The sequence below is a fragment of the Copadichromis virginalis genome, linkage group LG17 (genome assembly GCF_057382275.1).
Source record: "Copadichromis virginalis isolate Kocher_CV1m ecotype Utaka linkage group LG17, C_Virginalis_male_GT1.1, whole genome shotgun sequence".
NCBI lineage: Eukaryota > Metazoa > Chordata > Actinopteri > Cichliformes > Cichlidae > Copadichromis > Copadichromis virginalis.
Window position 1 is genome coordinate 3,205,025 of NC_140634.1, and position 14,791 is coordinate 3,219,815.

Consider the following 14,791-nt stretch of genomic DNA (forward strand, 5'->3'; position numbering starts at 1 on the left):
ATATACTTAACTCATACAGTTGCTCAGATTTTAGATCTGATTCAAAACTAATAAGATGTTACATTGTTGGTAATATTGTAATGGCAAAAACTGAATTAATCAAACTGCAAATCAAATAAGTGGAACTAGAAAGAGTTTTCTATTTAATTAGCTGAGTCTGCAAAATCAGATTTTGCCCTAGAAGGAAACCCCCAGGTAGTTCCTTGTATTTGAACTCACCTTTCCGGAGGATGGCTTATTTACACTAGTGTGTAATTACAAATGCCAAAAATAAAGACTGTATATCCTAAAACCTGTTTTCAAATTTGAAAAGCTAACTTTCACTTCAATATACACTGCTCAAAAAAATGAAAGTGACACTTTGAAAACAGAGCGCACTGGGCGCCAGCGTTGGACTGCCAGTATCCTATAGCAAACACCAGTCTGACTGCCTGGTGAGCACACAGCCCACTAAAGGTCACTGGGCCTCAGGCCACCCTCACGAAGTCTGTTCCTGATGGTTTGTTCAGAGACATTCACACCAGTGACTTGCTGGAGGTCATTTTGTAGAGGTCACTCTGGGAGTGCTCATCATGTTCCTCCATGCACTGCTCCACTGCTGATCAGAATGAAGGGCAACCAGATGTCCCACATGCTACGGAAATGTCTCCGTCATTTGCAAGCATTACAGAAACCTGGGGATCACAAAGACCTGTGCCAGTTGATGGGTACAGATGACAACAGTTAACAGTAAGTTCAAATGTTACTGTTATGTAAAAAGAAACCACATAAAAGTAAAAGGACTGCAGTGTCACCACTGTTTAACATCCTTCCCCCTGTTGGGCCACCAGACCAGTACATTAGACATTTTACTGGCTGCTTGTATAATTTTAGTAGCCCACAAAAAAAAATCCAATTTAATAAATTTTTATCCTACTATACAAATATATATTTTACATTGTAAACCTATCTCAGAAAAAATAGTAACTAAAACATACAAAATCAATGTGGCAGTCAATCACGTGCTACTCTGCTGCAGGTACTGCTGCTGGTTTTTCCAGCAACCCTGAAAAAGATGAGAGGATGGATGGATGGAAAACAAACCATCATCCTTACACTTCCCACCCCCAGAACGGGGTACTAACACAAAACCCCCCGAATAATTTTATAGGAAACATAATAAATCACAGTAAATATATTTTTGCTGTACAACTTTAGACATCCTTTCTATTATGTGCTGTGACCTGTACATCACCAGTGTTTCTGACAGATCCTCTCTTCTCTTCCTCCCCTCCTCCTCGACTGTTCCCCCCTGCACTGCCTCCTGTTTCCCACAATGCTCAGCGAGCATCACCACCAAGATGGCCGACGCTATGGAGGAATATGAGAAAGAAGCTGGCTGCGTCCCTATTCTCCATCCTGAGGTATGGTCACTTGGGTTCACGCCTTCGGACGAACACATGAACGCAAAGTAAAGGCGTCACCTCGCCCTGCGTGCCGGTGGCTCTGTGTTTTCCCCTTTCTTTCTTTTTTTGGAAAACCCGATGCCCCCTGCAAAACCACCGGTGGGGGGGTGGCAGCCAGCTAACGATGCTAAAGGTGCTAGCGCTAGCCCCCTCTCGCTGCTGCATAGCCTTTAACGCTGGGCAGATGTTCGTGTCATTGGTAACAAGCCAGGTTGTGTTTTCCCTGGAAGTGATCGTACAGCGAGTAAACAAGCCTGTAGTCTCCGTTTCAGTTCATGTGGGAAGAAGTAAGGTTACTGATTAATCTTGTACGACGTTAGCTTTGTAGCTAAACTGACAGGACTCACGCTAGCTGCTGTGATGTATATGTAGTATAGGTGGGTATGAAGCTGTTGTGTACTGTCGGTTGTTATAATAATAATATTAATATTAATAAAGTGTGAACAGCTAAAAATGGAGATTTAAAAACTGCACTCTGTGCATACAACCAGTTAGCTAACACAGAGGTAACAGTTGTCAGTAATGGTGTTTGTGTAGGAGCGGACCACCCGGGTCACAATGCTTTCTGTCACCTAATATCATTAGACATGGTAAGTTATTACTGGGCTGGTTGTAACTCCCTATATTACCGTAAATACTGTACCTCAGTAGAGATGTGAGGTGTTCCAGTGTTTCCTTTCTGTTAATATTCCACAACAATTCAGAGGGAAATGGCACGTTTCACTTCACTACATTTATCTGACAGCTTTTCTAATGGACGAGTTTTCTTTACACAGAACATATTAAGACTTGTTGTTGTTTTATTAACTAGAGATGTCCTAATATGTGAGGCAAACACTGGTGTTGCCCTGTTGGTCAGTGTTTATTGTGTCACATAAGTTGTGCATTGATTAGTTTTTAGGAGCTATTGTATCCAGAGCCAAAACAATTATTTGACTAGTCAAACAGCTGGTTCCAAACATTTGCTGGTTCCAGCTGTCATGTTCAAAAGTTGTAGTCGAATGTCAGTTTTTGAACTGAACAGTCAGCTAATGCAGAAAGCAATTAAAAACACTTAAAATTATTAAAAAGATATATATATATAGTCTGCATTGAGTAATTGTTGCTCTTTGTAAGCTGTTTTTTTGGTTAATGCTTACATTTACAAGCACAGAACTATTAAATTTGTCCTTTTACTTAAAGAATCTGAATACTTCATCCGCCTATGTATTTTTGTAATATATCAAGATGAACTAATTATTATTATTTTTGTTAATAATAGAGGATAATTTGTGACATACTTGTCTAACTGAAGAAGTATTAAAGTGTTAACTAATTAGCTAGCCTGAATGCAGCATATTTGTAGAAAGTTTGTCCATTTACCTAGATCTTTAAGTTGCAAATCTATTCAAGGCCAAGGTGACCAGCTTACCATTATTTAGCATTGTAGAAAGTCACGTTTAAGGAGTGCTATATAACAATTTAACATTTCATACCTCAGGGTAGTGGTATATTTTGTTAGGTTAGCTATTGAACACAGCCTGTCATTAGTTGCCATCTGTGCTTGGCAGGTAATCTAATCATCAGGGAGAGTTTTGTTTGAATGTAATGCAGTCTGGTAATGCTTCAGTGACGGATGGCTTGCTTTTCACTCTCAACAGTTCTTTTTTCCTTTTTTTGCTGGCCAGCAGGTCAAGCAGGCTTGTTTACCCTCAACCATGCTCAGTAACTGTTAAAGCTGGCAGTGAAAAGACTTCATATCTTAAATGTCTCCAAGATGCTGGCAGGATGAGTTGATGTACTTGGGCTGGTGATCCAAATAGTAAAATTCAAGCTCTGAATTTACGAATCTTCTTCAGATATTGGGCCAGTTAGAGCTCAAATAGTAATATTGCATGAACAGGCAAGTGGCCACTTTTGAATGGGTTTGCATGAAGGAGTCAGTGTTCTGCTGTCTTTTGACTGATCCTAGGTTCTTTACAATATTAAAGACTATTTTGCCGTACACCCAGCAGTGAACTATAATACCACTTTCAGTAGTAAGAGCAGGAATGATGGCAGACTTGCAGTTTAATAAAACCATGTGGTTAATAAACTGCTTTTGGAGCTTGAAGAGTTCAACAGTGGTCTAGTTCATCTTTATCATTGGAACATAATCCCAAACTGGGGCAGAGACAGTTTTCTGGTGTACTAGTCCCATCACATTGTCCCCAGCAGCTGCGGTTGCTGTCTTTCTCAGCTGTCCTGCCTGTTTCAATAGTAGAGATTGACCTATAAGGGCCCTATCATACAGTAGTATGCAAAAGTTTGGGCACCCCTGATAATTTCCATGATTTTTCTTCAGAAATCATTGGTTGTTTGGATCAGCAATTTCAGTTAAATATATCATATAGCAGACAAACACAATGATATTTGAGAAGTGAAATGAAGTTTATAGGATTTACAGAAAGTGTGCAATTGTTACTTAAACAAAATTAGGCAGGTGCAAAAATTTGGGCACCCCTGCCATTTTATTGATTTGAATGCTTTTAGCACTAATTATTGGAACACAACATTTGTTTAGTAAACTCATTGACCCTTGACCTACATACACAGGGGAATCCAATCATGATCAGTCAAAGAGTATTTAAGGTAACCAATTGCAAGTTTTCCTCCTCTTTGAATCTTCTCTGAAGAGTGGCAACATGGGAGTCTCAAAACAACTCTCAAATGACCTGAAAAAAAAGTTCAACTATTCAGCGCAATTTGCACAAGGAGATGCTGTGTGGGAGAGTAATGCAGAAGAAGCCTTTACTGCGCACATGCCACAAACACAGTCGTTTGAAGTATGCTAGAGCACATTTGGACTAGCCACTTTCATTTTGGAATAAGGTGGTGTGTGGACTGATGAAACTAAAATTGAGTTATTTGGACATAAGAAGAGGCGGTGTGCATTGTGGAAACATAACACAGCATTCCAAGAGAAACACTTGCTACCCACAGTAAAATTTGGTGGCAGTCCATCATGCTGTGGGGCTCTGTGTCCAGTGCAGGTACTGGGAATCTTGTTAAAGTTGATGGTCACATGGATTCCAGTCAATACCAGCAGATTCTTGAAAACAATGTTCAAGAATCAGTGACGAAGTTGAAATTGTGCCGGGGTTGGATATTTCACCAAGACAACAACCCTAAAAACTGCTCAAAATCTACTAGGGCTGCCACAAACGATTATTTTGATAGTCGACTAGTCACCGATTATTTTTGCGATTAGTCGACTAATCAGATCATCGTCCACTGAACGTAAAACGTACAGCTTATTGCACCAGCAGCATCTGCTCTTATATAACTATCATTAGCTTACAGCTTTAAGTGTTTAAGTTCTTCTACTGTCTCCAAAAGGAAGTCATTTAAAATACCCAACTTTAGAGCAGTAAAAAGCATGTTTACTGCTTGTTGCAAAAATGCTTTTGCCTTAAGGATAGTTCCCCTCTTTGAGCTGTTTGGACTGACAGCTGCCCAGACACAGGTAGCTCTATCACTTTCTGCTAGGCTTTATCTCTGCTTGAATTTGGGTGAGTCACTGAGCTGGACTTCACCCCTGTGTTTCTGTGTGTGAAATTCTCATGTTTTACTTGTCTGATAATTAACAGTAATTAGCCGTGCATTACACTTTATGGATACAGCTTGCTAAGCAAGCTAGCATTTCCTCATAAGTCAACATTCCATCTTTTTGTCCAAGTATGGTTACTTTTGGCTTAAAAAAAACCAACAACATTAATGCTGAGCCCAGAACTGATAGGTGATGTCACAGAGGCCAATCATGGATGCTTTCCGTGCTCTAAATGTTGCATTTCAGACAGCTTGTTAACGCTGGATCTGTATGTTGCCATCAAGTCCAGATATCTTTAATATACCGCTCTCAGGCACACAGGTGGGGAAGAGAAATTAAATTGGCTTGGTTTGAGTGGTGGCACAAAGGACCAGTATAAGATAAATAAAGATTATTTTGAATTTAATTGGAAGCAAAGCAAAGCATAAGTATATTTGACAGTACTGAAACTCATCTGGATGTTTAATATCTCAGTGTTCTTTCACTGTTCTCTCAGACCCTATCAGATGCATTCATTGTGTATGAAAGCTGTATGGACTGGAGAGTTTATTTTAAAACTCACTAAACTGACTCAAGTATGAGCCTCCAACTCATAATTTGCAGTCTGGAGACTGCATTTATAGACATTTAAGTGATAATAGACAAAAACATCCCTTGAAAAGGTGAAGGGCAAGTGGTTTTCTCACACAAAGCAGGTGGTCTTTCTGTGTTGTCAGGATTATGTGCATCCACACCCACTGGTTCCTCCATTTAAATACATAAACAGAGTACTGCTTTTCTCCTCTTTTCCTTTCTTGTGTGATAGATTGAATGCTTCCTCTCTGTGATGGTGTAACAGTGAGCTGTACAATGCCATAATGAGCTTGCTGTTACTATTATTGCAGATTATACTTGGTAAAGATAAGATTTAAAAAATTAAAGACTCTCCTCATTAATGGAAATGAAATGAGGAGAACCCTCGTCTTATTTTCTCCCCTAACACAGTCCTTCCTGCGTGTTTGTGTGGAGTTGCCACTTTCAGACTAACTTAGTGAATAATCATTCTGTGCTCACTGCAAGTAAGCTAGCACTTTTATTATATGCAGGAAGAGAAGGCCAGCTAAAGTTCAAACCAACCAATAGAAGAGATTGCGATAGGTAAAAATGTGCTCATTACTTTTATATATTAAAGCTGATAAAGTTTTCCATTCAATAATAAAGGCAAGAACACAGCTGGGTCTCTCTTTGTCTAAACGTGGTCTTTCTCAATTCTGTGTGCCATGAATTCTGTGTTGTTTCCTGCTGCATCATTGCTCAGGAGCTGTCACAAAATGACCTTTGGCTTCACATCTACATGTCACCAGTAGTAACTCATCATAAACTGTGTTTTTCCTGTATACATAAGTAGGCTTGGCTTGAATTTGCTCCTCTCTTTAGCACAGTCTGAGTCATTCTGTAGATCATGAAGAGCCGAGCAAGTCTAAATGTGTGAGACACCTGAAATCAAGCATCAAGTTTAGTTGTATACTTAGAAAGTCCTCTATTTTGCTTTTATTTTGCTTTGAACCAGCTCAGCCTGCCACTTGGAAATTTCCTCTCTTGAGGAATGTAAACAATAAAGGGTTATCTTATTTGGAAATTCAAATTAGTGTTGTTTTGTCCATAAAGCACTCATAAAGGTTGATGACATGCTCAGCTACTTGCAGTGGTAACTTGGAAAATGCTTGGAGCCTTCTTATTATTTCTCTCATAAAAATGGTGTTTCTCCTCTGCCCCGCTTCCTGATCCATGCATTCAAACTGTGTCTTGAATATTAAATTAACTCCTTGAAATAGCTCTAATTGCAGACGAAACCCAATTGTGATCTATGGCTATAGCCAGACAGAACTCCGGTCTTGGCAAACTAGGCGTTGCAGATGCGATACAATTTTTGCCTAATGCACTTCAGATTAAAATCAAATTGCTGGCCTCATACTTTGATTTGATTCCCTTTATTGAAGTATTACTACAGTTATGTCAACTGATTTTGTTGATTCTACTGTCATAATACCTGCTTATTTTTAATAGTGATACTGTCCAAGGCACATGATCACCACCACCCCCTGTAGAACTGTTGCCATATGTCCTACCAACCAGCTCCACTAACAGAAGCCAAGTGTCCGCCCTCAAAGGATAAGGTTTCAACCTTAAATCAATGGCATTAGTGAAGTAGATGCTGTTTAACTGGTAATGTTATCCCGCCTTCCTCCTACCTAACTGTTGTATTCATCACAAGTCAGCAGGTACACAATGAGGAAGCTTAAAGAGGCACAGGCTGCAATTATCACTAGAGTCACAAATGTCATCCTCGGCTTTTTTTTTTCTGATGCCAGGAGAGACAGAGATGGTGGGGGTGGCCACAGAGACATGCGAGGGGTCAAAGGTTACTCACAAAGAAAGAGATAGTGCTGGAGAAAGTGATGTAACATCTGGTGTCTGTGAGTCTATAGATGAGCCCGCTCTTCCCGCTTCCCTCCGCTAACAGGAAAGCAGATTCCTTAACAGAATTGCACACAACTGAATATTCAGGCTTTGAGTTTCACATTTAGTATCCGGCTTCTGTTTGTCAGCCAAACAGAAAAAAAAAAGTTCAGTGCAGTCATGATCATATTTAAATAATTTTCAGCAGCTCTTTACTCCCACTTTTTTATTTCCTCCCCTTGGCAGTTGGACTAAACTGAGGAACACATGGGGTTATGTGGATTTGTCAAATGACTAAACCTTGGCAGTGAAAGTACAAATGAATTTTGGCAGCTTTGATGCTCCTAAAATAGAAAGAAAAAAGCAGCAAGTAGTCACCTTCATATCTCTGCTCCACCCTCGTCTTCTATCCTCTCCCTCAACCTGATTTACCATGTAAAACAAAGTTATAGGTTGTAGCTTGTTTTTCCTTCCCTCATCACTGTTTGAATGGTGGTCTCTCTGATGATTTGCAGTGCCTGAGATTTAGGAACCATAGAGAACTGCCTCAATCTAAAGAAAGCAACATGATTTCCTTTCCGAAACCCTAGACTTAGTTGTATTTGTTTTTAGTGCTACGTTTTTTGCACTTGATACGTATGGCTGATGTTAATATTGCTAATACTGGTTTTTGAGGCCTGGTTCGAAAAGCAGACAATGCCATATTGCTGTATGTTAAGCCAGACAAAGTAAATAATACCATTTACTGTAACAGGGCTAGAAGAAGAAGGTTCCGAGTGTTTGGAGTTTACATTTACTCGTCCTAGTTTCCTGCCACAGTCCAGAGGCACATGTGTTTGGTTAATTGCTGATTACAAATGTGAGTGAGAATGATGATCTGCCTCTTTGTGTTAGCCCTGTGATGGACTGTTGACCTATCCAGTGTGTACCCCACCTCTCACCCTGTGACAGCTGGGCTAGACTCCAGGCGCCCCTGCTACCATGAACTAGATAAAAAGCAAAGAGGTTGGATGGTTGCATTTATGCTTTATTTTCTGAAAGCCATAAGTAGGCTTGGATACTACTATGGTATACCAGGGTATTTAGAAATTTTGATGGTAAAGTTTTTAATACCATCAAAAAACACAAGTAGGGCTGCCACAAACGATTATTTTGATAGTCGACTAGTCACCGATTATTTTTGCGATTAGTCGACTAATCAGATCATCATCCAGCAATAAGCTGTACGTTTTACAATAAGCTGTAAAACGTACAGCTTATTGCACCAGCAGCATCTGCTCTTATATAACTATCATTAGCTTACAGCTTTAAGTGTTTAAGGTCTGTGCTAACTAAAAATAAAGACAAGATGATAGTTTATTGAATTTTAATGACATTTGCAGATTGTTTCGGTGAAGTTTAATAAACTCTTGCCATCTAAAATATAACAGGACACCGGAGTAAATTCTCGAGCATCTCAAAAAAAGCCAAACAATAACATTTTTAAGTTATCTAAGTCAGTGGTCCCCAACCCCTGGGCCTCGGACCGGTACCGGTCCGTGAGTCGTTTGGTACCGGGCCGCGAGAGTTGAGGCTCAGGTGTGAAATGTATGGTTTTCAGGGTCTTTATCGGTATTCAGCGTCATTTTGTTATCGTTTTTATCGTTAACTCTGGTCTTTTCACGTGTGTTATGAATAAATCTTCTTTTTTTCGGTACCGGTACTAGTTTTATTTTGTTGTATTTATCCGCGACACCTTAAAGGCCGGTCCGTGAAAATATTGTCGGGCATAAACCGGTCCGTGGTGCAAAAAAGGTTGGAGACCGCTGCTCTAAGTGACTTATGTATCATGTTTAACCTGAGTAGCGAAAGACGGTGGTGGGTTTGAAAACGATTTGCCGGGAGTCTGGTGTTCTCACCGGCTCTAGTGAGCCTTGAACCCCGGCTAGCTGTCGAGATAGTGGGTAACAGACGTCTCTGAAAACGTCGGAGCGCTTTTGAAAATATGCGGTGTCTTGATAAACTGAGCAGATATTTGAGGTTTACACAGCTACATTCTTGCCTGAAAATATGTTAAATGTTTATTTTGTGACCCAGAAAGAATAATAAGAGTAATATTACAACTAACTAGCTGCCGCCATTGTTGGAAACTGAGCAGGGCTGCGCTATGAATTCTGGGACACAGTTTCTTCTTCTTCGGGGTTTAACGGCAGCTGGCATCCTTGTACATGCAGTGCTGCCATCTTCTGTTTCAGTCCGTTATTACACTGTTAAACCCTACTACTTATTCCTGCGTCTTTTGGGATCTCAAAGCTTCAAACGACGCGTCGACTATTAAATTCGTCGACGACGATTTTGATAGTCGACGTAATCGTGTCTAGTCGACTAATCGTGGCAGCCCTAAACACAAGTGCTTCTTATTTTATTAAACAGATGTGAAGATGCCATGTTGAGGTCATGTGTTGTAGTGCGCTTCATAAAAATGCCATTACCATCAACTCTACTTTGTCAAACAGTCATCTGAGCTCTTTGGGCTTTAAAGGATGGACACAGTGATCACTCAACCAAGTGCTCTGGTTGATTGGTTTTATAAGACTATCCCACCATATGTTTCATAAATGTCTGGAAGATATAAATAAATAGATAGCACTGAGTGCTAACACAGGAAAATATGTTTATTGCTCATGCAGTTCAACAAAAAGATTCAGAGAATGCTGTTCAAAAGACGATCACGTGTGGACACTTTGTACATATTTTTTGTATTAATTATACGTCGCTGCTCAGTAGTGTTTAGGGCGACCGCTGGCAGGCTGCAGTCACAGCTGTCACTGGCAGATTTACTCAGCTCTGATGCATCTAACTCTGTGGGCTAATCAAAATAAAGTAAATTGTGATTTTTGTCTTGTAGCTCAGCATGCTACTGTTTGTACAGATGGCTCTATGGGAAAAGAAGCATCTCACTGAGCTGTGTATTCTTTTTTAAATTGTTATAAACTAGTGAAGTTCTTATATTCTTGTTAAACAAACCTGTCTGTATTGCTTTTTCCTGTGCACTTTTCTCCTTTTCCCGAAGGTGGGAGACACACGGGTTCCACAGATAGATCCCTGTGACTCTGTAGGGAAGTTAAAGCTAAACACTGAACATAATCATGAGCTTGTAGTCCCTGTGGCCACTGAGATCTCACCTCAAGCTACCTAGCAGCTCTACACAGGTCTGTCGTATCCTCAGCCACCTCCCCAGAGGATGCCTCATTATTTCTCAATCTTAAGTGCGTGGCAGCAGCAGCACAGCCAAAAAGACATGAAAGGCTGTGTAAAAGTCAAACCATGGGATTTTAAGGTGGTAATGTTGCTGGAATACTGTAAGGTTGGTATCTCTTCCTGAGACATGATCGCAGTTTAGACTCTAAATTTCATACATAATTTGTTTCTCTCTCTGCCTTGTGTTTATGTCCTTTTTCATTTTAAAAGGTCTTAAAAGCAATGAAGAAGAAGCAGCTTACCCCAGTTTAACATTGGGCTCAGTGCCCACTCTCAAAGTTACGAGTCTCACTGGCTAAAGGCAGAGTGGAAGCCTCTGTGTTTACCAGATGCAGCTCTCATTTCCGGGTGATCGAGGCTAATTGTGGTTTCTGAGGCGTTACCATGGAGGCTAATTGAATGTGAGTAGCACAGTCACCACATCCATGTGACAGAAGAGATCCTCAGCAGCTGCAGGACACAACAAGCTGGTCTCCTGCTGCTTTTATTCTCTTTTTATAATTGAATACTGTGATTAGCTATTTATATAAAAGCTGAAGTGTTCTGGAGCACTACACTGTGTGTCTGCATTTCCAGGAGCCTGTCCCCTGCAGTGCACTGCGTCCTAAACTTGTTTCTGTCACAGTGGTCTTTTCAAAGCCTTTTTGGCCTTTATGGGCCAGATATGCTTGCTGCATTGGTCACGGTGCATGCAATCAGTGACATTGCTGCAGCTCCTCAGTGTCAGTGCTGAAGGGTGCAAGTAAGTTTAGAAAATGTGTTCAAATGAAGGCCCATGCAGGCACATTTTCTCCTTAAGTCATCTGTTTTCATCTCTTGTTGAAACAAATTTATGAAATGAATCTTGACTGACGTCTTTATCATGTAGTTCTGTTGCAAATGTCTACAGAACAGTTGTTGTCCTCGCTGATCTTACATGCTTACTTCATAGCATTTGGTTATAGTCATCTAATTCCCCGTCCAAGTTTTTACTCCACTGCAAGTTTTGTTCTATATGTATTTTGTCACTTGTGCCCTTGTTGACCCTGCTGTTGTCGGATAATGACCATCTGTTTATGTTTTTGCAGCTTGAACCAAGCCAAACCAAAACTGCATCTAAGAATCAGTAAACAACTGTTTATGTGTGGTGTGGTATCTTGAACGTTTTCCCAGTATTCCAACCCAGTGGGGATATTTCCTTCTTCTTTTTTTGCCTTTACGTTGTTGGTGGCAATATCTGGACTTACTTGGACTCAAACATGAACAGAAGTTTGGTGTGACTGGCAGATCACCTTTTTGGTCGTTATGACCACATTTCAAACAAATGTCCAAAGAAAATACAGTGAAGTGATGTCATTTCATTTCCAAAAAAGGCAAGTCTGGTAGTAATTCTAGATAATATTGTCAGGGTTGCAGTACACTTGATGGCCTGTGTCCTCTCATCTTTTGACAGTTTTGAATTTGACACAGTTTGTTGTCAACTTTCGTCAAACAAGTCTGTGCACAAACAATAACATGAGGCAAAATGGATCCATGCTTTCACACTCTTTACAGCTAATTCTGCTCCTGCTCTCCAAATGTTGTTCTCCGAATGTAGTCTCAGTTTACTGATCTTAGGAGTAGCACCTGATGTGTCTTCATCTGCTTCAAGGTTCATCCTGTTGTTCATTCAGAGATGCACTTCTCCATTCCTTGGTTTAACAAGTGGTTTTTTTTGAGTTACTGTTGCCGTCCTATTGGCTCAAAGAAGTCTGGCCTGCTCTGCCCTCTGATTTCTGATATTTACAAGTCTTTTTCGCCTTTACAAATACCATCATGCTACCTAGTTACTCGACTCCATGCTGTCCAAGTCCAACTTCTTAGAGGGACAAATGGCGCTCAGCCCCACGAGATTGAGAAACGGGTGGCTGTGGCTCTGGAGAGCAGGTCGTCTACTGTTCGGAGGGTTGGTGGTTCGATCCCTGGCTCCCCCTAGTCTGCATGCCAAATATCCTTGGGCAAAGTATTAACCTCAAGTTGCTGTCCAGTGCATCCATCGAAGTATGAATATGTCTGAATGGTAGTTAGTAAAACTTAAAAGCATAGAAGACAGTGCTTGTGTGAGTAGGTGATGGGTGGTATGAGCGCTTTGAGTACTCCGGAGATTAGAAAAGCACTATGTAAGAATCAGTCCATTTACCAGTTTGAGCAAACAAGTTCAAGACGATCTGTCTGTAGTCATTGATTTTTGTCAGATTCTTTTATTGCTACTGTATTGACGGTGCTTACGGTCTTTAGCTCCTTTTTAGCATGATAAGAAGAGTCACATGTTATTCTGCAGCCTTGCTTAATAGCATTGTTTTACTCCCAGAGATTCTAAACTCTTCAGCTTTTTGCTATAAAATTGTCAGTATCGTGATGTGAGCTCTGATCCCTGGACTTGCTTTTTTTTATTAATTGGAAATTTACAATTTTAGTACAAAAATCCTGTGATGTCACCTCAAACATAGGCAGGAACTTAACTGTCTTTTGTCCTCCCTGTTTACTTGTAGGAAATCAAACCCCAGAGTCATTACAATCACGGCTACAGTGAGAATGTCAGCCGTAAAAACCACGTGGATGACTACAGCACCTGGGACATTGTCAAAGCCACACAGTAAGTGGATTGTGTGTGTTACTGTTATCACACCAGTGTGACTTATGAAGGTGACATTGTTGTCTAGTTACCAGCTGGTCTAATAGGAGCCCGCATCTTTGCGTGTTTGTTTCTGTGTTTTTGTGTTGTCAACATACCGCAGGTTTTAAATCTGAAGCCCACCATGTTTTCATCTGTGGTTTTCTGATTCACTGTATGTAAAGAAAGTCATTTGCAAGGTCAGGACATGAGATGACTTATTGTTGGGAAGAGACGAAGCTTGAAAATATGTTCCTGATGGAAAAAAAGATATATATAGCTCTGAGTGGCTGTAACACTGGATACTAGATTTATGTTATTTTGATTTGAGGTTGAGATTATTCACTTGCCATTTTATGCCACAGTGTGGGTGTCTTGTTTGGGTGTTTGCTTTTTTTTATTTTCCAGTTTTGTGTGCAGATTTTCTCAGCATCTCTTAGTTTTATGTATTTCACGCTGTGTTTGTTTATGTTTGTGCATTTGTATATCTGGCATTTGTACATACTTTAATCCTCCCCCCTCTGCCTTAGGTACGGCATCTTCGAGCGCTGCAGGGAGTTGGTGGAGGCAGGTTTCGATGTTCGGCAGCCAGACAAAGAAAACGTAACGCTCCTTCACTGGGCCGCCATCAACAACAGGATAGACTTGGTCAAGTGAGTTAATTCAGATCATGTGTTGAGGTTGTCAGGTAGTCAGAGATTACAGTGTAGCTCTTTGGTCAACTCAACAAAATGTACAAGACATCTTCTGGTTTCATATAAAGAACTGAATTGAAGAAACCAAAACCAAGTTAGTTTTACACATTTCAATATTTTTGTAAAACTGTAATACTTCGCACCCAGTGAGTCAAACAATGGCATTGTTTCTATTTGTGTTGATCTCCATTCGTTCATTTACGTTTTCATCTTGCTTTTCATTTTATTGACTTCCACTTCCTTTTTAATAGTTTATGTTGATGCAGTAAAATATGTGGATATTCATTACCTGCGGTGCCATTTACAGGATTATAAACTACAACTATAATTAGTTTCAGGTATGGAGGCAGCCTTTCACAGTATATCCCATCACATTGCCATTGACCTCTGTAATATACTTCTACGCTTATTTGTCAGCTGCTTTATGAGTCTTCCTTTTTAGGTAAACTGGCATTAAAATGACAGGGAATTGTACTGGTGCACTTCCATGGACAGATGAGGCACAGATGTTGGGTTTAATGTAACTGCTCTTGACTCGGTGGCTGTGTTTGTGGTTGTGAACAGCAGGTCTCTTTCAAACTTGGCTCGCCTGGTTTTCAGAGAACCCAGGTTACACCAGTAACCAAACTTTCAACTAAGAAAAATCTTTTTGATTATACTACACTGACAAACTTACAGTGTAATCAGATTAAATGCAGCATTTCTGCTTACAACAATGTGAAATACCTGCATATCTAGCAGGCTATGTAGCTTATAGACTTAAATATTTAAA

General features: G+C 40.2%; 2 protein-coding genes across 2 annotated transcripts in view; one reads left to right on the plus strand and one right to left on the minus strand.

Annotated features, from left to right (window-relative positions):
• The window catches only part of osbpl8 (oxysterol binding protein-like 8), a 100,555-nt gene extending 98,406 nt beyond the window's left edge, over positions 1-2,149 (minus strand). Inside the window, exon 1 of the mRNA XM_085436846.1 lies at positions 2,089-2,149. The gene's annotated coding sequence lies outside the window, so the exon portion shown is untranslated. The remainder of the gene's footprint in view (positions 1-2,088) is intronic.
• Positions 1,329-14,791, plus strand: part of zdhhc17 (zDHHC palmitoyltransferase 17) — a 33,732-nt gene continuing 20,269 nt past the window's right edge. Inside the window, exons 1-3 of the mRNA XM_085436851.1 lie at positions 1,329-1,403; positions 13,203-13,306; positions 13,855-13,977. Coding sequence (XP_085292977.1) covers positions 1,341-1,403; positions 13,203-13,306; positions 13,855-13,977 — 290 coding nt within the window. The 5' untranslated portion in view covers positions 1,329-1,340. The remainder of the gene's footprint in view (positions 1,404-13,202; positions 13,307-13,854; positions 13,978-14,791) is intronic.